Below are 22,970 nucleotides of genomic sequence, written 5' to 3' on the forward strand. Positions count from 1 at the left end.
CATTAGCCCCCAATGTGGCAGAATACGTATAAATCCTTATCCATAAAATTTTACCATAAAATGTACAGTGTACTACTGTAAAAGGTTGTGTTGAGGTCTGAGAGCTGCCGCTTGACCGATTCCATAGTTTTATCATTTTTATTGTTCTGTGCGTTTGTCCTTCCCTTTCGTCCTTTATTCAGGTTCATAACATGGATGCAAACGTACGACCGTTATCTTGTAACTTCAACATTACAGCTTAAAATTTCTTGTGATATATTTGTTTGAAGTATGCACGTCTACGATCATCCTATTAGCGCTAGTTTTGTCGTAATTGGTGGCTCGTCAGTGCGTTTTGCTGTATTTCTGTCCTTTTTCGATGTACATAACACGGCTGATTACGGCGATGTTTTGTAATGTCAAACGGTCGTCAACTTCTGCGGTATATGAGTATTTAAGAAAGAAAAACGCTTATTTACTTTTGGCCGTCCTGTGCGTTTGTTCTTGCCGTTCGTTCGTCCTTTTTCAGGTCNTGAGATAGGAGGTGGGTGTCAGAGTGGATCGAGGTCATGATAACTCAAGTGGTAGAGCAGCGGCGTGTCCTAGCCGAAGATCGTGGGTTCGAATCCCGCTCGTGACACTGACTTTTTTATCTCAACCAAAAACCCTCACATAAAAATAATAATTAATTGAAAGAAATAACTTGGTCACCACTAAAACATAAATGGATACATATATATATTCAGTGGCTAGCCAAGCATTAGAAGTAGACCAATTTCCCATCTCAACCTACCTTTTCGAATTTTCCCTGCTTTTTGCCATTTTTCAATGGGGTGTTCGTGTCCGAGTAGATCGAAGTCACGATAGCTCAAGTGGTAGAGCAGCGGCGTATTTAGCTGCAGGTCGTGTGGTCGAATCCCACTCGTGACACTGGCTTTTTTATTTCCACCAATACCTTACATAAAGATTAATTAATTGAAAGAAGTTGTTATTTGGTCAATCGGACCACGAAATATAATGGCTTTAATATAAAAATAATCCCATTTAGAAATCAGGCCAGTCTTGTAATTCGCATTGGGACTGTGATCTGAGATCAATAAACCGATTGATCTGCAGGGAGGAATCAAGATTTGTTCAAATCGGGTCAATTACGATGAAAATCGGTGAATGAAAATCTTACATTTTATTCGACAAAGTTTTTCACTGTCGAAATTTGAGGAAGTTTTTGTCATTTCCGTCTATTAACTTAACAGTGCACCTTATCTTTTGAACATCTTTTGATCAGATGGTTTTATGGCGGCTATGGACTGCGACAAGCGATCGAATGAACGATGCCTAGTCCAGTTTGTTGTTGTCGGTCGGTTGTCCGGGGTACCATTTATAGATTTCTACCGGTTGCTATAGAAGGTTTGCATGTTTATCTTGAAGGCTATTTTTCCTCAGTTTTAATAGATGTGTGGAGGGAAAGGGTCGAATATAGGCGAACCGTCGCCCAGCGTGTTTCACCTTTTCAGATAACAATAATTGTACGAGATTATGACCTGACTCGGATTTGTATGTGCAATCTTCGATATACCAGGTTTTATTATTTTAACATCTCAAACCCCCCAAGTTGTATAACTTTGTATTCACTTTTTAGTAAAATGGTCACTCTTTTTGCCGTGTCATCCAAACATTTGGCGATATTGGCTTTCAATTCGAAACACAACAATATAACAAAGTCGAATTACAACATGACCAACGTGGCTCCGGCGCACGCTGGGGTCAACTTTCTGCTCGGAGGGTAAGCAAGATATAAAACTTGTGTCTCCGTTCTTTTTCCTCACAAATTTTCCCCCAAATAATCACTTTTTTATAGAAAAAAGCTTATGATTTCTTCATGTATATATTCCAGCAGGATGTTTTGTAGGTTCTCCAAACTTTCCCAAAGATTTTATACTAATAATGTGAGAGGTTTGGGAACCGATTAATAAGTGAGGTCATCGCCGGCCTTCTACTTGTCTTTGTTTCTTTTTCTGGTCTTTCATGCTTATTTTGTTGTTACTGACTCTCTGCTTTTGTATATAAACTTTGTCGATATTCTAAAATGCTAGCCTCTCATTTGTACCTCAGGTTGTCAACTGCAGAATAAAACACAATATACATCACCACTCGACACAAACATATAAGTCTGGTCACACTCACTCCCTCATTTTTTTTTTTTTTACTAAACATATCACTTATTTTTATACCATATATTTTAATTGCTAACGCATTTCGGGCCACGTCCCTGGTCCATCTTCAGAGCTACAATATTTTATTATAGTCAATAAACACATCTTATTATCAACAATAGTAAGAAATCATCTTTATGTACTTACCTCACTATTTAGCTGAATGGAACTCACCCGTTGGCAAAGGTTTCTAAAACAAGGAGAGCGCATTACTTATTAGATATCAGTATATGGTATATGACTGGTAGTTCACAATAAATGAAATATCTAATTAGTAATGAGATAATTTAATTAATAATTTCTTTCAATTAATTAATCTTTATGTAAGGTATTGGTTGAAATGAAAAAGTCAGTGTCACGAGCGGGATTCGAACCGACGACTTTCGGCTAAATACGCCGCTGCTCTACCACTTGAGCAATCGTGACTTCGATCCACTCGGACACCAACTTCCCATCTAAAACCTACTTTTCGAATTGAAAAATGGCAAAAAGGACGGAAAATTCGAAAGGTAGGTTGAAATGAGAACGAGGCAAGGGCGACGTACGGTGCATACATTGGTGCTCATAGCAACCGAAAGCGTAAACATTCGGTCCAAGTAGCAACGAGACTAAACAAACTCTAATTGTTAAAATTAAAATTCAATTTAAATTTAAGTGTAAACAAGCATTCTTAGAAATTTAATCATAACTTTACCTGTGCTGAATAAATAATTTAAGCTGGCGAAATTTATACAGTTTTTTTAAATGGCCGGGCTCAATTTCTCTTGAACCAATTATGACGCTATCAAAAAAACAAAAAAATACGTGTTTATATGTTTAAATAAAAAATTTTATCCAATTTTTACCTTTCATTCGAAAAAAGTTATACAGTGTACCTCAGGCCCAATTCAACTTCAAAATTTCAAATACGACCCTATACATGCTGACACAACATTTGAAAGGATTTTTTACGCTGAAGACAGTGGTGCAATCGGATTTTAAATTAGACAAAAAATGGCAAAGTTATGGCCAAAAGTTTGATGAAACGCATTTCGTTGTTAATTTCAATAATTTTGGGTTCAATAATTTTTCCAATTATTTCAATGTAGGAAGAGTTTTCGGTTTTTCAAAAAATAAAGTTAGGGTTGTACTCCGGACTTACAATTTTAAGCCGTATCACTCTTATCTGTCTCTTGTCCAGGGACTTCGGGACTCTGATTATGATGACAGGTGTCAAATGTTCCTTGCACAAATGTCGATTTGGGAGGCTGAAGAAAACGTTCTTCCTTACATCCCATAGACTGCTGAATCCAAGTTCACCCCAATGGCATACTAAACCTTTGGAATTTTCGAACGTGGGCGGAGGAAAATCCGAGAATTCCATACTCTTGTCATCATCAGGTGGTTCACAGTATTGACGGTGTGGTTCCTCAATTTTTTGAGGGAGGTTTTACTAACACTATTAGATGATGTTCCTCTGCAACAACGACAAAGAATGACTCCTGCTTGTTGGATGCCCCGCACACAATTCTTTGCAGGTGAGACGTTATTTGAATCGTCACTTCCGGGATAGGTGGCTAGGACCGTAATGGCCTCCGTAATGGTGGTTAATCCATCTCCCCGATTCTATCTCTCTGAGGACCGGCGAAGAGTGGTTTAAAAAATGCATCTTTCCGTCTTTACGCAAGGCAGACAATTCGAACATGAAATGTGATTAATAAATAGCAAACCAATTGAATGTTTTCAGCGTAAACAATTCTTTAAAATGATGTGTCAGGATGTATAGGGTCGTATTTGAAATTTTGAAGTTGAACTCGGACTGAGGTACCCTTGAAACTAAACTAAAAAATAGTAAACACTTTTTTTTATAGCGTCGTCATTGGTTCAAGAGAAATTCAGCCGGGCCATCTAAAAAAGACACCCTGTATAATCTACATCATCCTATTTAATTAGTGTTAAGACTTCGTTGGATGCAACTTTCTAATTGTTGTTCCTTCCGGCCTGGCCGAAGTATTTACATATCGCACACCCACAAGAAAAATGACGCAAGTCGAAAATTTTTGAAAACGGATTACTTATTCGGCAAGTATCCGGGTGTGTAACGCTACAGGAAAAATGACAACTGTAGATGGGCTCGTAGAGGCAGCACCACGTGTCACTGAAGTGACGGTAGCTTACTGTCACCATTCACGAAAAGTGGCATAACTTAGTTCGGTGTCAAACGTTAAAACATCGGTGTCAACATCAGGAAAAGTGGAACTTTCGAGTTACGTCAGTATGTTTTCTTGTTTAGTGAAGTATGCTGTACCGGAGTCACATTTTCACATTATAAAAAACAATTGGTAAATCAATTGTACAAATGGTTTTCGTAATGTGACATTAATATAGGCCCTGATGATGACCTTAAAATAGATCGAAAGCTTGGCAGTAACAACTGAACTTCCTTTTTTCTTCAAGACTGATTAACATAACGACAATAATACATGTAGTTTGAATAAAAATATGAGTGTCCCGTTCTTTTGTTTTCGACTGTACCCGATGCTACCCGACGCAAATCCAAAGTCCAATTTTCCATAAGGTTGCATTATCCCCGTGCACATCTGTTCTATGCCACGCAACGCTACCCTACTCTACGCTAAGTAATCCCCACTGTTTAGATTTTCGTCGGGTAGCATCGAGTACAGTCGGAGATAAAAGAACCAGTCACTCATATTTTTATTTCAAACTATATGTATTATTGTCGTTATATTAATTACAACATACTTATTTTAATATAAACCAAATTAACCGAGATCAAAAATTTGTTAGCTTTTATTTTTAAAAAAATCATTTTAACGGTTTGGCAGAAAATTTATCAAAACACCGGAATACGATTTTTTTGATATAATGAATTTAACTAACAATTTATTGAAGTAATATACTAAAATTGGAACAATTTATTACACGGTTTTGCTCATACAATTTAACTAACAATTTATTACACGGTTTTGCTCATACAATTACACCATTTTGTCCAGTAGGTTCAGAACAGGACACTACTATTTTTTGTAGTTTATTTCAGACTATGTGTACGGGGGTAATGCAATCTTATGGAAAACTGGACTTTGGATTTGCGTCGGGTAGGTAGCATCAGGTAGCGTCGCAATTTTTTTTTTTTTTTTGGACGAGGTTTCGCAACATCAGAGGTCATATAAACCCTTGGGGTGCCTGTGTTTTTGAAAAAAAGCCCATTTGTAAGTATGTCGGGTTCGAATGCAGGGCCGCTGGATTCGAACCCGAGACCTTTACCTGATGAGCGCCGTGTCAACGCCTAAAAAAACGTTTCGGCCACCGACGCCCCAAGGTAAGTGTGTTCCCCGCTGTATGCTCGTTTGTTAGATTTGTATGTTATCTATTACTCTCACAAATACATTAATACGCTTATAAAGTCATTCATTGATCACCATTATCGTTAAAGTAAACGACCTACCTTAAAATACCAAGAGCCAATATATGCAAGAAAAGTGACACAACTCAAAAAAGGGTAATTTTTAGGGGCAGTACAGGTGGAATTTGGAAACTTTTGTGTTTTCCCTTTTTTTTCGTCAACTGAAAGGCAATATAGATGGATGAAGACAGTTTTTACAGCCAGCAACTGTATGGCGAGTACTTAATACATAAGCAAAAAAAAAGAAACTTCCATCTATCTCTCCTGTAAAATATGTTTTTTTTTTTCAGTTGTGTCACTATTATTGTGAGTGTGGCTCTTACGTGCTCACTGTGTGAGCTATTATCTTGTTTCTCCATCCACCTCTTTTATAACTCTTCAAAATTCTTCTCTCTCTCTCTCCCCAAACCACCCTCCTCAGCACACCACGGCGAAGCAACAAAGGGAGCAGTGGTATTCGGGCCTGAAATAATCCTGTATCTCCTCGACGCCTGCCTACCCGGAGCAAGAAGGGGAAGTTCATTAGTTTTTTACAGCAGAGGTCATATCAACCCTCAGGGTGCCGGTGTTTTTGAAACAAAAAAAAACATTTGTAAGTATGTCTACCGGCCCTGCTTTCGAACCCGGGACCTTTACCTTACCAAACGGCAACAATTAATAAAAGAAAATAATATCGTATTTTCCAGTTTCACAACGATATTCCGATAGCTGGCCCGGACAAAAGCTATGTCCTGTCACTGCTAATTCCATAAATGTAAGGCACTTTAATGTGAAAATAGAAAAATAATTGATAAGACGAGAAAAATTAGTCAATTGAAATAATGTTAAATAGTTAATTTTAGACAAAAATTGGTATTTTATGGTTTTACTGAGGATGTTTGCTATACGGACGGAAGAACAGGGGATGCTGGGCGAATTCCAGCAAATCCTATTCAACGACCATCATCTTGAAAATAACGGTCATAAAAAGATGGAAGATGATGAAGGATATTAGAGTTCACGAGATCTTAGCCAGGACTTTTATTATAAAGAAAATTATGACCTCATTTCTTAAGAGTTGAATGCTTAGGAGTGAGTGAGGGTGGAAGGGGGATGTTTAATTCTTCATTAATTTTATCAATACGGTATTAATTTAACGTTAAAATTTAAATTTCCTACCTACAAAACTAATATAAATTTTATGAGCACTTTTTCATCCAACTAAAGCTACTATTTTATATTTACATTTATTAAAAAGGTGTTAAAAGCTATTTTATAGTTTCAAACAGACCTTCAATGATTGATAAGGGAAAAATAATGACTGGAACCCTACTTTGATTTTAAAAATCCAATTCCTTTTCCAGCCAAAAAAGAAAGATTATTTAATTTAAATAAAGTTAAATTTGTAATTTTTTTCAACAAGCTATTGCATTTTCTTGTTTTCAGTCTGACATCCCTTAACCCAGGAGGGAGTACTGTCCACGAAAATGTCCCTCTATTATGTGGATTTCGATGCAGAAGTAAATAGATTAAATTGGAGTGTAAAAAATGGAAATTTATTTTCACTGGGTATAGCAGAAAAATTTATATTGGGGAAAATATTACTTAAATGAACATAAAATTCATTCATTTTTTTTTTTGCTGTATATTAAGTGTACTCGCTATCTAAGTTCATGAGATATATCAAATTTTCAAATGTTAATCATTCCTGTTTATACTTTTAAATCCTTTATGTACAGATCCAATCACAGATCTTTGTCTTTAAGTACAGATATATCAGATCTACGGGCGTCGAGGCCGCAACGGTAGGCGTTGACACGGCGCTCATCACTGTAAGGTAAAGGTCCCGAGTTCGAATCCAGCGGCCTTGCATTCGAACCCGACATGCTAACAAATGGGCTTTTTTTCAAAAACATCGGCGCCCCTATAACCTCTGCTGTTGCAAACCCTCGTAAAAAAAAAATATATATATATCAGATCTTTGTCATATATTACATTATTGACATAAGAACAATGCTGGGTGTCTGATTGATTCTGAAGGATTTGAAAAACTTGAAAGCAAGGACCGAAGAGGTGAGAAGACGGTGGCAACAAAGAACAAAATCTGCACCGCAGAAAACCAACAAAAAAGAAATGTAAAAAACTAATCCCCGATCCATGGTATGTGACTACCATTACCGCGACTCCATTACTTCCCCGACTATAATGATGCCCGTGATGCAATCTACGAAAAGCTCTGACACGTGGACCATCCGTTGAAAGATTTCTTTTTTAAATCTATCAAGTTGAAAATGTAAAAACCAGGGCTTTCCTCCTTGGAAGAAATTTTTTTAAAAGAAAACACCCATAACAGCGAGTAGGGAATAATTATATAAAGTCTTACGTTTAATATACATTTTTTTTATTACGTAAGAATAAGTTAAGCATAATTTATTTTGCATAAAATCGATCATTATTGAAAATTGACCAATATATTACATAGTAAAGGCACTTTCCCTTTTCGTTCCGAAAGGCTCGTTTTAATCCCCATGAATTTGATCCAATCGAATAACAATTTTTTTTTAATTCAGACATTTTCATGTAAACAGATTACATCATATAAAAAAAAATTTTTTTTTCAAGATACGAACTGAAACAGTTATTTTTTCAGTGCTATGATGAGTTGCCTTCTGATCACGATAGTGTGCATCTGCTACCTCTGCCACTGGAGATTCCAGAAGAGCGAAGGCAGATACGTCCGCAGGGACTCATGGATCCAGGTTGCAGATGCCGAAACGTCCGTCCACATATTTACTCTCGATGAACAGGTGTGATTTTTGACAAGGAAAACATTAATTCCATAGTTAATGTCTAGAAAAAAAAATGACTGCTTCTACACTACACCCATTGTAACATTGGGACCAAATAGGGCAAGGGCGAATCCCTAGGATTTCACCATAGAAAATTAGAGGAAAATAGTTAAAGAATTAATATCAGATTGTATCTGTTGGATTTAAGAAGAGTACAAGAGTTTTCAATTGTTAATTTTCGTGCGGTTTTTTTACTTTCTAACATTTAAAAACAAACAAAACAATTGATTAAGGTTTTTGGTTGAGATAAAAAAGTCAATGGCACGAGCGGGATTCGAACCCACGATCTTCCGCTAGATACGCCGCTGCTCTACCACTTGAGCTATCGTGACCTCGATCCACTCGGACACTAACTTCCCACCTCAACCCCACCTTTTGAATTTTCCCTCCTTTTTGCCATTTTTCAAGGTCACGATAGCTCAAGTGGTAGAGCAGCGGCGTATCTAGCCGACGATCGTGGGTTCAAATCCCGCTCGTGCCATTGACTTTTTATCTCAACCAAAAACCTTAATTAATTGTAATATATTAATTGGTCAAGCGGACCACGAAATTAGTGAATTTAACAAACAAAACCTTTAACTGTCCTTTCATCTCATTAGTCCCTATTGTTCGTATAATTTTGTTAGTTTGTTTTGTAACCAACCACCAGAACTCAGAGAACTCAGAAAATTACATAAATAAAACCCATAAGACCAGTCCCGTAGCCAGTGGAGTACGACAAGGCTGTATGTAGATCCTATAATGTTTTTAACTTTCCTAAATGAAATTGACATTTTATGGTATCGTGAGATTCCCTCATGTGTTATGCGAAATGATGAATCTGTTTTGTTTTTTCCCATCCATCTCCTCACCTAAGCTAAGGGAGACCCCATACCGGCAAAAAAGCGGCCACCCTTAATATTTTGAATTATCTCTTGGACAATCCTCCGTTGATTATCTTACAACAATATTAGATCCGTTTTAAAAGATTAGAGGTAAATAAAAAACAGATAAAATCTCCTACTTATATTTACAATTGGATTTTGTAGATATTTTGTAGATAAATCGTCAATCTTGGCCACAAGCCCTTGGTTTGGTTTGATGAGGATGGCCAATGTGTAATCTTTATAAAAAGATAGTTCCTACTCACGGTAGTTAGTAGTCTAACTGTGAGTAGGAACTATCTTTTTATAAAGATTGAACAACATACTCACTCCACCATTTATCATTTCCATGGCCAACGTATTGGCGACCCACGTTCGGCCCGATATATTTGTCTTTCGTTGGGCGAGATTTGATTAGTGTGTACACACCTTTACGAGAATTTTCTTCATCAACGTTTTGAATTGGTCGTCGTCCACAATAGAAGTCCTACGGCGACCTTCCAAGTCTTCGAGACCGGAAACTCCAATACGAAATCTCTGATACCATCGCTGCACCTTGAATTCACTAATGCTTCCCGCCCCCTAAACTGTATTGATGTTAGTCCAGTTTGGGCCGCACTTTGCACAAGTTTAAATCCTTACAAATAAATTTGATGAAAATCTGGTTTGGACATATATAATTTCGCAGGTCCTCACTCTTATATATATATAATACAATGGTATTCGCCGAATGCCGATTGCCGTCGAATATTTGCCAAGTCACGAGATGCTCGTCTTGGCATTCGCCAAATAGCGTGCCTACGTATACACACATGCGGGGTGTTGCGGAAACAGAGAATACGTATTTGCCAAGTGCCGTGCGAGTCCTCAACTTACTACCAATCGTGATCGATGACAGTGAAACTGTTATTGCAGCAGCTGCGGTTACAGTTTTATGCAGTGGCTACTAACTAATTAAAAAAAGGCGTAAGAAAAGGAGATGGTGGATGATATCACTAAACCGTCGATTTAGTCCAGCACTAGCCCCGCTTTTGACGCTCTCCTTGATTTTTTAAAGGCAGATTCTAAAGGATGCCATTAGTAAATCCTTTTTTTTTTAATCAGTCACAGAGTACTGATGCCCCATTCTACATTCGATGCGTGGAAACGCATCGAAAACCTCTCTCCAATTTTTATGTTTCGTAAGAGAAACTTTCCAAATTATTGGTTCTGTTAAGTAAAGATCGAGGAACTCCAAAACCGTCGCGTTGGGCCAATCCATTCCTAAGCAAAAAAAACAATGCTATGTTGTTATGTGCAAATGAATACATCTACAGTAGTTAGGAATCGTTTATTAATGAAAAATAATTACCATTAAATAGAAGTATACGCTTACCGTTGATTTTGATAAGAGTTGACAATTGGTCAAAGGTATGAACAGTTCCAGTTGATTCCCGAATGTGTGGATGCTTTGAGTTCGGCTACTTCATGAATATTCGTGCACTTTGAAGCGGGCCATAAAACCGACAATAAGCTGAGCACAGCGAGCACGGAGTACTGTCATTCGGCGAATAGCCGAGCATCCATCCACACTAGACGATTCGGCGAATCCCGCATGTCTGGAATCACCTTAAGAGTCTTTACTTCCACAAGTTCTAAACATGTTTTGCCTGCAGTGGGGTTTCACATTCCAGTCGTGTTCAGCCACAATCAAATCTTTTGTTTCGGCATGCTTCAACCAAATTGACTAGGGATAAAACAGGTGGCCACAAGGCCTTCCACACCTCGACTTGCGTAGATCCACTGCGTTATTCTAATTTCATGACTCACTGCTCACAGGTTGTTAATAATCCTACATATCCTTACCAGAGGGGCTCCTTAGCGTAGGATCTTGCAGCTACATAGATCCTCACAAATTATAAAACGTGTTCTGCGGTCCTGGCATTTTCTGTACAGTGTTTCTTCTGTATGTACTCATATATGGTGCACGTGCCATCTTAGAGCAGTGCCCTGTCAGGAGTCCAACCAGAATCCTGGTTCCACAGAAGGCCCTTTTATGAATTTCTTTGCATACTCCTCATGCCTGGAGTGTTGCACCACCAGGTTTTGTACACATTAAGGATCCATTTTTGGGTGTATTTTTTAACGTGAGTGAGTTTCTGACAGAATATAACCCACAGATTGAACAAAGTAAGTTACTTTTATATGTTTATAGAGTGATTAGAGGCAAAAGACTGGCGCTATATCAAATAATCATTAACATGACAGGTAAACACAATTTTAAATTGCATACAAAATAATTTCAAGAACATGTACAGTTGACTTAAGTTTATTTTAAATGAGTTGTTTTGCAAAATGATGGTTTTTGGTTATATAATGACATAAGTGTTATGTAGTGTATGAATATATTTGTTAGGGGAGGGTTTTCAAAATGTGTGGGTCACTTTGTGCCAGAGGATAGAGAAAAACCACCAAATTAGGTTAGTTTTTATGTGTGTGAACGATGATGCGAAAATAGTGTAATATTTATAATCCAGTGACACCAATTTTCTTTTAAACTAAATATACTGTATGAATGGTTTTAATTTTGTATGAATGTATTTATTAGTGTGAGTGGGTTTGTGGCGGAATATATTACCCCACAGACTGGCCAAAGTAGGTTAGTTTATAGAGTGACTGGAGGTGAGACACTGGCCCAATATCAAATAAACATTATCATGACATGTGTGTTATTTAATGGCTGTTAATTATTTGGAGATCGTGAGTTGTGGTCTGGTGTGATGTAGGTTTAGAAAAACATTTTCACTCATTGGGCACACTCTACAGGACCCACAGCAATAACACATCTACATAGAAAATAAACACTTTGAGCCCTGAAGATGATCTTAATAAAGATCGAAACGTTGGCACAATTATTGTAAATGATTTTTTTTTTTTTTTTAGTGCTACAATCAATTGAGCTTGTGCCAGGGGAGGGAGAACTACATCAACCTCTCTCCTCCTTCGTACGAAGATGTTATCGAAAATGGTAAAGAACATTGTGACGAAACCGGCAGTGTAAACGATCCAGACCTACCGAGTTATGAAACAGCTATGAAACTCTCTGGAAGAGGATATGTGTAATAAAATTAACCATTAATTAGACCAGTTTTGCCTCCTTAAACCATTCGGTCAGGCTATGGGTATTGAATAACAAAAGACTTTTTTAAAATTAAAGACTGCTAATGTGTTAATAGCTAAATTTGTATATAGTAGGCAGATTTTCTTTTTCTAGTTGTGTAGTCATAAAATTGTGAACTGATTTAACCATTTGGGTCGAAATTAGGCCTGTTGTAAAACTACCAATCAACAGTTTTTCTCATTCACTTTTAATTTGTGTTTAAAAAAAATAATAATATAAGTAACTATAATCTGTATAAGTAAATAATATATAATATAGATGTTATTTTTACCAAATATTTGCCATTATTTATTGTAGCTAAAGAGACAGTTATATTTTTGTATGAAATATCTCTCAATTTATGCCCAAATGTAGTTAAGATAAACTTATTATTAATAAGAGTAATTTTTGTAATGTGGTACATGTATAATACATTTATAAATGTAGGTATACTCATAAATATGAATTAGATAATATGCAGATTTTTTAGTACAAAGAATGCAGGTATGTTTGGTAAGGTAAACTGCCTGAAATGTCCTTAGGTGAAATGTTTCTCCATTGAGCCCCTGGAAATGAGTAATTTTTTAAACTTTTAACATAAAACAATACAAATTATTAATAATTTTGTTCATCAATTTATTTTAAATTTATTTCTTTGTTGAAATATTCGTTGTTTATTTTCTAAAAAACTATGCGTAGTTTGTGTATCTTCATACTTAATCAATCATTATTGCATTCATTTAGAACGCCATTGTTTATTTGTTGAGAGTTTCAAATTTTGAAAATGCAAAATGAAAAAAGCCCTTCTTTTAGAACATCTTGAGAGAGTACGAATCATAAAAAAATTTCTCTCAAGCACTATGCACATGTTTACATTAGATGTCAAATATTTTGTCAATAAATGTGATTTTTTAAAAAAAAGAAAAACCAACAAATTTGTTTAAGTATAACATGGACAGTTGTATATCCAATACCATAAGATAATTATGCGTGTACATACTTGTACCCCAATGCACAAGGCCGATGGATATTCCTCCATTGGCCCTCTCATTTACTCATTCTCAAAACAAACAACTATATGCACAAACAAACATATACATACATGCACACTGTACAGCTACACAATAATAATATATATAATATTTACAATATTTACAGATGGGAAAACATTCCCGTTTCCCTTGGAAATCGGAACAGGGGACCCAACAACTCATTCTCATGCCCAAGGACTCTTTATTTCAGGTACCATGCCTACGCTCACCCTGTAAGGGGCCAAGGTGTGGCACTCCTCACTCAAGTATGACACACTGAGCAAGTTTCTCTACAAGCAGGACAACTGTGCAGGGTTACACAGTATAATCAAAAGCACTCTATGAAATACTCAATACTTTCCCACACTCTCACTAATAAATTATATCATAGAAAACATAATTTATCAAAAAATATGTACTAAAAACTAACCTAATGTGGGACTGTGGGGTGCTCTATATTCTGCCACAAACCCACTCATACTAGTAAATAGATTCATACAAAATGTAAACCTTTCAAAAAGTGTGTACAATTAAAAGAAATAGTGAGCCATTGGGGTTTTTGATGTTACAGACTTTTTTTCTCAACACTATAAACATATAACAACTAACCAACTTTGGTGGTTCTTTGATGTACACTATATTCTGGCAAAAACCGCCCAACAAATATTCAAAACACTCAAGCTTAATAAACACATTCATACAAAGCATAACCTTTAAGTCATTATATAGCCAAAAAACATCATTTTTCTAAACAGCATATTTAAAATAAACTTAAGTCAAGTGTAAATATTCTTGAAACTATTTTTTATGCAATTTGAAATTGTGTTGCCCTATCATGATAATGATTACTTGATATTGTGCAAGTGTCTCACTTTTAATCACACTATAAACATTTAACCTAATCTAGTTTATTCAATGGGTGGTATGGTTATTCTATGGGTTATATTCTTCTACAAATTCACTAATTCATTAATAAATACATTCATATAAAATGAAAACCATTCAAAAAGTATATGCAGTTTAATAAACAATTGGTATCACCGGATTATAAGTATTACACCATTTTCACACCATCGTTCACAACATAACAGCTAACCTACTTTGGTAGTTCTCTATATTCTGGTAGCAACCCACCCACACAAATTCAAAACACTCAAGCTAACAAATACATTCATACATTACATAACCTTTACCACAATACATAAGCAAAAACCATCATTTTCCCAAATAACTCATCTAAAATAAACTTAAGTCAACTGTAAATGTTCTTGATATTATTTTTTATTCAATTTGAAATTGTGTTGACCTATCATGGTAATGAATATTTGATATTGCGCCTGTGTCTTGCTTCTAATCACTCTATAAACATATAAAAACTAACTATTAATATGCCACCATTTTCTAATCACAATTCTAACACATAACAACTAACTAGCATGCTTTGGTAGTGCTTCTCTATATACACGCAGAAACAGACCCACACTTATTCAAAACACTCAATATAATAAATACATTCCTACAAAACATAACCTTTCAAACATTATATACTATTTAAAAAAACTGACAAGCTTACAGTGTTTTTAATATCACACCGGGGACTCATCACCATTCACTCTATAAACATATATCAACTAATATACTTTGATGGATGTAAAACTCTTGAAATATATCAAAAAACTCCTATGTGTGACTCCTAATTTTATGAACTGTACCTTCATCAGAATATTACCTGGTCTATCTGTTCGAGGCATGTTTGGCAGTTTGCAATATTCATTGGTTACAAACAAAATACAGGTTCATCACCTCACAGACTATCTCACAATAATACAAACACTTCTTCTGAAACAAAGACAAAAAAAAATTATCGTAGCTGAATTGAAAATCAGTTTTTAAAAACATACTTAAATCGATGTATGTATCCTAAGTCACACAAGGTTTTTTTATTGTTAAATTGTGAGATCTGTCTGTGTCTGTGGGATAACAAACCTAAACTTAGTAGTAGCCAGGGTCCCACAGTGACCCAAGGATCCGACGAGCACATACACCACCCTGGCCCCAGCATCACCCCCAACATCTCACAGCTGTTCTGGTTCCCACCTTTCCTGTTCCATTATATTCTATATAACAAGTGAAAACAATTGAATTTGGTTACTTTTGATTTATTATTGATCTTCATATTGCCTTTTTTGCTTTTTTTTTTTTTTTTTGAAATTACTTTTGAATTGGCATAATACATGTAATATTATTAATGGAGAGCCAATGATTACGGGTGTAACAGTTGTGTCTTACCACATAGAACAGAAGACAAAACCGGCGATGTTTACTCCTCCTTGGATACACCGCAACTCTAATCCCTTTCTTCATTCGCTCTGCCTCTCTTATTCATGCTATTTATTTGATTGTTTATTTATTTCTAATGTTTATTTCTGATAATATTAATAATAATGTTTGGGTCATTCCCTGACAATTTTTTAAGTTTTCAACACCAAGTAGAATGTTTCGTAATTTAGGGTGAAAGGAAAAATTTTCAGGTGTCAGTCACACTGACAAAACATCAGTTTAGATGATAAGCATGTTCAAGACGATCAGGATGTCTTTTTATGAGACATTTATGAGGGTTTATTTTATTTAATAATTAAGTGACATGACATTTTTTAAATTTATTTTATGTACATTAAAATAATTTTATCCTAAATACAAAATTAGTCCTAAACACAAACACAAATGTGGTACATTAGTATATGCTACATTAATTTTTTTCCTTTATTTTCAAAATATTTAGTAATACATTAAAAAAATATGACAGACTTTTGAAGAAAAAAATTAAACAATTATTTAAAATAAAATGGCCATGATAAATTAAAAAACAATATAGACTTTAGTAATAGTATACAAACTGTATCAATAATACGATAGTTTATTGTACAAGAAAATATTACAATTATCTAACATGCCGATTAAAGAAACATTTTAGTATTAGTCAAATTTAATTTATTTAAATGTTTCAAAAAGTTTTCTCTTCAAGCCAAGGTCGGAAGATGGGCAGTGTGGAAGGGTAATGCGTCCCCTGCTTTCGCCTCAGTGTTCCCTCGTGTCCCCTTAACGGATAAGTGGCCATCATGATCGGTAATTGCAGTTTTACTTCTTTATCAAAATTTTTCGGATGTATAATGAACTGAAAACAGATGGAAATTGTGACAAAAGCAAGAAGGTAGATTGTCAAGTGATGCAATACAAATGATATTGGCTTGAGTACAGCTGTAATAAAAAAATGCTGTAATCCAAATTAATTAGTGCAGGGGGTATTTGGATTATTGTGAAATTTGGATTACAGAGGCTGTTAAAAAAAACATACATATGTACAAAAAACAGACAATTTTTTTAAAATCTTTTTTTAAAATTTATTTAACATTTTTTTCATTGCTTCTTCCTCTTTTCACTATATTTTAAGGAAAAATGTACACTGATCTAACATTTAACTTTTAAGTAGTGAAGGGAGGAGAAGTTTTCACTGAACAAAACAAATTCTCGACAATTTGACTAATTAAACTGGTTTTGGTCTTTCATAAGACTCATTCATGCTCTCAACTCGCTCACTTACTCTGTCTCCCTTTTTCTTATGCACTCGCTCACTTACTTTCTCTTACTCACCCATTCACTTACTCTGTCTCTCTCTTCCTCTGACTCACTCTCTCACCCATTCACTTACTCTGTCTCTCTCTTCCTCTCACTCACTCTCTCACCCATTCACTGTTCAGATAAGGGAGAGAGCACTGTAATGTACAATAAAAAATAGTAATTTCTTAATTTTTTTATGAGACCTATTGCGTGCTGAACTTGTTTGGCAGCTCCAATTTTCCTGCCTATACTCACACGGGTCTATCTGAGACATTTTTACATTCCACCATCTTCGGTGGTAGGTTTGTGTATTATTTTGTCAGCCATGAACTATTTATGAATACGAAAATGATTCTGTAGACAGAATAAGCAAGACTAGTGGTACAAATCAAACTACAGGATTGTCTTATCTCAATGTTTTATAACTACAATATCCATTCTACCATCAAATCATTAAAGACAATTTAGCAAATTATGTTTACAGAAAATCTTATTAGAACAAAACTGAAGGCAAAATTATGGAAATAATTCAGATTAACAAATTGGAGGTTACACAAGGACCAGATAATTTTATAATCTTTATTATTATTTATTAACAAATAAGAAATATGGATACGTACGTAAACATCATATAATATTCTAATTAAATGGCATCCTCTGAGATTTGTGGGAGGTAACGGTGGGACGTATATTTGCTCATTGACCCATTCGTCACTTTCACCTGCTCTTATTTTTCCTCGGCTTAGTGAAGCTAACTCTCTAGTTTCTGACTGTACAATTTTGTTCCTTGTCAAGTATTGAATCGTCTGCAAGTAGAATTTCATGGATAAATTTCACATCGTTTGTTTACCGATGTAAACTTACCTCAGTCAATGCAGCTCGTGTCTGTTTGATGTTTATTTTACTATGATTATGAATGGTCGCTGAGATGCCTATCGTCTCTCCTGGAACATATCCACCCCTGTCCAGGGAAACGCGACATATTACCTGGCCATTTTTAAAACAAGCCATGCCTAATTTATGTTCTATCTCACACTGAAACGGTTGCTAAGAAACATAAATTCAATAATTTTAAATTTTTTTTTTTAATTATTCTCTAAGAATATGACACAGAAATATATTTACAGATATCACAGATGGCTCAAGGTTCAGATCGATGGGATTCATTACAATAAAAACTTGCTGGTTTTTATGAGTCAAACCATTGGGCTCTCTTAAAGCAGCTTTGCAAAAATACTGAACCCATCCATGCTTTCCAAGAAATGTCGATGGTAGACCTAATGGCAATCCTAATTTAAATGGGAAACTATGAATCCCTGGTGATAGCAATACTGGTCCTTGCCCTTAAACATAAATATATATGTGTATTCAAACTAATATTATACTACTTCTAAAGCATTATATTCAAGAAGAAATATATATTTATTTACCTGGTTCTCCAAGGAGTCTCATTTTAAAATCTATGTAGTTCTCTTTATCCGAAACACGATCGTGTCCATGTTTCCTTAACCTAATCACACCTTCTCCCACAACATGGAAATGTAAACCTAAAAAACATATTTTATTAATTTGTTTGATGTTGGAGCCCCGATATTAAAGTATGCAACATTTCACACCAGTCTTCAACCAGTTTTAAACTTTTCTATTTGGGTTTTGATCAACCACGGTCAGTCTTTTTATATACACTTTTTCCATTGACTTTTTTTATTGTGACAAATAAGTTTCTTATTAGAATTTCACAATTAAAATCATTATATATCAAGTTCTATGGTCTAGAGAGTGGTTCTTTTTTGTATGAGACTGCTTGTTACCTGTCTTTAATTTCTTTTATCTTTAAGGTAGTTCAGCACTTTCCAGTGTTCAATTTTACTTATTTCTTTAGATGTCAATATTGCCTTTCCTTTCTGAAGAGGTCGTTTCCAGGCTAATGCTTTGTAGTCACAGGTATTCCGATGTCTCTGCTATTTCATGACTCAGTTAGTTTCTGTCACAGTTATTCCAAAATTTTTTTTTTGTTCAGCACTTTCCAGTGTTCAGTTTTACTTATTTCTTTAGGTGTCAATATTGCCTTTCCTTTCTGAAGAGGCCATTTCCAGGCTAATGCACAGGTATTCCGATGTCTCTGCTATTTCATGACTGAGTTGGTTTCTGTCACAGTTATTCCCAATTTTTTTTAAAAAAGCTTATTATTTTCCTTAATTCTTGACTACTAAGAAAAAGGTGGATTTTGGTTTTCTTGGTTGAAATGCCAAGGAACTAGTATTGGTATTCATCCAGTATGTAGTAATTTCTTTCTCCATCAATTTCTAACCACACCAGAGAAAAAATTGATGTATTCGTTCGAAAGGTTGAAAGTTGATCAGTTGATCACTAAATAGCACAAACACAGACAATGTTGCTGGATAAGCAGCTTGATGATACAGACTATTAGAACAGAACATACATATAATAAAGATGTATAGGTTAACAGAATGAAGATTTTACAATTTCATTATACACGATGCGAATTGTGGATATTTGAACCTTTCGTCAGGTCAGCAGGAATAAGGAAGCTACAATTTGATAAATATATGTGAATATGCAAGTAAATACTACAGAAAAACATTGATAGAAAGATAGATCAGTAGACTGAACAAAAATAGAATGGTAGCTCAGGTTTTACTAATTTTTTAAGGTGGTGATAGAATAACCAATGACCGGTATAAAAGCCTATGATTTTTCTTAATTCTCCTACTGAGAGAGAGGTAGATTTTATTATCTTGGTTGAGAAGTTGAGAAACTTTGTGAATTCATCTAGTAGTATTTTTTTCCCCATTCGATTCAGTTCGTTTTTTAGCTGTATGATGGCTGCTTCGTTTTTAACAGTTTGTCAGCCTGTGCATTGCCTTCAATCCCCTCGTGTCATGGTACCATATCAGTTATCTGATTTTATTTTCCCAGGAGCTGAAGATAAGTTAGGCAGTCCTAGATCAGCTTTTAATTAAATTTTTTTCTAGATTCAGCGTACTTTCTTATCATCAAAGGTTAAATATCATCATTGAGACAATCTAAAAACACTACTTTGAAAAATAAAAATATCATTTTCTTCTTCAGGGAGATGAATTATCTGGGCAGAAAAACAAAGGTTTTGATTTTGATCTTTGATAGCCAAAGATTTTGTAGTAAAACATGTGGTATAGAGATTAGACCTCTGGTCATATATGTAACTCTAGTATTGTGGACAAAACCTTCGGAAAAAAAACCAAATCAATTAAAATTGGGATATTTCAGCAATGGATCTAGCACCATTGCACACGTACATCCAAAGGATGGTGTATGAAAGGACAAAATGAAATGACTGTATATTTCCTGTGTATTTAAGGCTGATTCCTGTATAATTAACAAAGTGAGAAGGAAACCTTCTCATAAAAAAAGGAGAAAAAGTTACTACAAAAATCTAAACTTTTAATATTGCAATCCTTTAAAGTTGTGTTTTGGATCTATATAGGTTTTACCCTGACGGTGCAGACTTAAGACTGAATTAAACCCAATTTAAGACAAGCCATCATAAAATCCTTTAAAAAAATATTAAAAATTTATGAGTACTAAGAAAAATTTGATAAAAGTAAATTTAAAGAAAATTTTGAGACACCTTTAAAAATAACAAGAGATGTTTTGTAGGAATAAGTGTTTGCCGAGTGTGGCCCATCGTCTGATCACTATTGGACTAGAACAGGACCTTTCGCTTCGATGGAATTCTTCGGCTGGTCATAAGTGGAATGTCAAATTAAAGGTGTGTAAACCAACCAGAGGAGAATGGCATAATCGAAAGAAACCCAGTGGTTAAAAGAATGCCTGAGAGAAGTGGAGGATTTGTATCAGAAATGGTGTTTTGGTACAACTTTACTCCTAGGAGAGCAGACAAGGATACTATACTGGAGATGTCTTACAGAATCTAACAGAGAGGAGCAGCAACAAACAGCACATAAAACAACACGTCTCAATAATACTATCGCGAGTTAATATGGGGGTAGGTAGATGACCTTCCGTATAGCTGACATAGGGGGGAAATCTTCCCAAGAATGGAACAATGAGAGAAGCGGTAACGAAAAATCATGCCTGTCACATCCTTAAGTGCAGAATGGACAGAAAGTGGAAACCAAGAGGACAATGATACACCAAGCTTCTCCGAGCAAGGGTCGAGCTAGCTCATGGACTATCACCTTTGTGATGATGTGGACATCTGGGGGCGTGTAGTTATATTGAAGATAAAGACAGCAACAGCAGAGTAGACACACAGACCAAACACAGAGGGTGGTGAAATGCCAAAACCCCTGACAGAGCTGGTGAAGATAGGTGAGCCTGCAAGATTTATGGTTGACTCAGGAAAAAAATTGTACAATAATAAATACTTTTTTTTAAAAATAAATAATCTTATTGTGATTTTGGTAGAAGTGAATTCAACAGAAAAATTGAAAATAATAAAAGAGGAGATTTAGCAAAACTTTTGGTCTTAAGATTTAATTTTGTTATTTATTTTTATGCTTGATTTTTCCAAATATTTTGAAATATATATTTTTTCGTTGTTTTTCGAAAACGGCTCGACCTGAGAGATGTTACTTGTGGTGCGTTTCGTGGTAAAAAAAGCCAAGGTGTGAAATTTCGTTAAAATCTCTTGTAATAAGGAGATGAAACTCAGTTGCAGCATTGTCTTCTCCCAGGAACTTTCTACTTAGGAATATTCCTCATTGTTCGACCGAGAAGGAGAGTCGTCGGTCAAAGAACATTCCAAAATTATTTATTATCTAAATATCGTCTTTTTTTGGCCTGTTACGGATAGAATTTACTCGAATAGGTGGAGCTTTAAACACGGATTTGTTAATGTTGTGAAGGGTCTGGCCTTGTCGCCTACATTGTTTCTCATATGTTAAAAATCACATAATCACTTCCTCTTCTGTTCATCTGGAAGAGGAAAAAATGTCAATCTTTGTCCTAATATAAATTATTTAACATATTGTTTATAACAATAATAAAAAATTATAAAAAAAAAAAACTAGGGGCTTTCACTCAAACACGGTCGTCAAATTAGACAAGGATGTTTTAATTGAAACAAAATATGTTTTAAAAGGCAACAGGATTAAATTTAAAAAAAAAAAAATTGGGGGGGATTTGTCGGGTGTGTTGTTGGTAATCGTTACCTAGAGCTGGGGTGTCATCCTTGAGCTCGACAAGGACCCTTCCGCTGAGGAACTGCCCAGGAAAGTAGAGAAGATTCGTGTTGTCGAAAAGTATTAGAAATTTGACCAACTTGCGCGACATTGCAGACCAGGTGAACGTGGAGATGTTGTAAAATCCAACTGGGAGTGTGTCATGAGGCAATCCTCACGTTGGTACACCAACCAACAGGATTGGAACTCCTTATAAGACTAACAATGCTAACTGGTGACCGCCGAGAGGTGAGGAACGCACTTCCCCACTCCTCCTTTTCATCCTTTCCCAATTGATTTTGGTCCGCCTTGGTCTCGCTCTCTTGTCACGCTTCAGAAGGTCCGTTTCAACAGCCACGGAGGTTGGTGTGGTAAGCGATCCAAGGATGTGATGAGCCACACACGACTCGAACCATCTTCACCCGATCCATTAAGGTTCTTGCATTAGATTTCTTTTAATATGTAATAAAATCAAAATGCAAACCCCATCAAGTATCATTAGCAAATTTTTTTGTCTTATTAATAAATTATTCCCTTGGACAAAATGGGCCATGATCAAAATAAGGAAATAATTTGAAGGAGGACCACTAAGACTGCTGATGGTAAAAATCGCTTTATTTATGTTACAAATATTTTGGAAGAAATGTCACCCCACAGTCATCACTGGAAGCACACGTCAAACAGCAGCTAGTATTCTCAAAAATGAT

The 22,970-nt window shown here is 35.4% G+C and overlaps 2 protein-coding genes across 3 annotated transcripts; one reads left to right on the plus strand and one right to left on the minus strand.

Annotated features, from left to right (window-relative positions):
* The first annotated feature begins 1,441 nt into the window (after positions 1 to 1,441).
* On the plus strand, positions 1,442 to 15,096 carry LOC106666848. 2 transcript variants are annotated; one of them, XM_014394330.1, is made up of 4 exons: positions 1,442 to 1,533; positions 1,619 to 1,762; positions 8,228 to 8,384; positions 12,212 to 15,096. In XM_014394330.1, the coding sequence occupies exons 2-4, from the start codon at positions 1,623 to 1,625 to the stop codon at positions 12,389 to 12,391; spliced, it is 477 nt and encodes a 158-aa protein (XP_014249816.1). In that variant the 5' UTR covers positions 1,442 to 1,533; positions 1,619 to 1,622; the 3' UTR covers positions 12,392 to 15,096. The 2 variants fall into 2 exon arrangements, with proteins under 2 accessions (XP_014249816.1, XP_014249815.1); XM_014394329.1 differs by having other exon boundaries at positions 1,447 to 1,558.
* A 1,105-nt stretch (positions 15,097 to 16,201) lies between these two features.
* Positions 16,202 to 22,504, minus strand: LOC106666928 (arrestin domain-containing protein 4). The gene is made up of 6 exons (XM_014394472.2): positions 22,255 to 22,504; positions 18,508 to 18,624; positions 18,203 to 18,420; positions 17,942 to 18,124; positions 17,698 to 17,883; positions 16,202 to 16,634 (listed from the first exon to the last, which is right to left on the minus strand). Exons 1-6 carry the CDS (start codon positions 22,373 to 22,375, stop codon positions 16,464 to 16,466), a joined length of 996 nt encoding a protein of 331 aa, XP_014249958.1. The 5' UTR covers positions 22,376 to 22,504; the 3' UTR covers positions 16,202 to 16,463.
* Positions 22,505 to 22,970: the final 466 nt, after the last annotated feature.

The sequence above is a fragment of the Cimex lectularius genome, unplaced genomic scaffold (genome assembly GCF_000648675.2).
Source record: "Cimex lectularius strain Harlan isolate CLEC.00 unplaced genomic scaffold, Clec_2.1 scaffold115, whole genome shotgun sequence".
NCBI lineage: Eukaryota > Metazoa > Arthropoda > Insecta > Hemiptera > Cimicidae > Cimex > Cimex lectularius.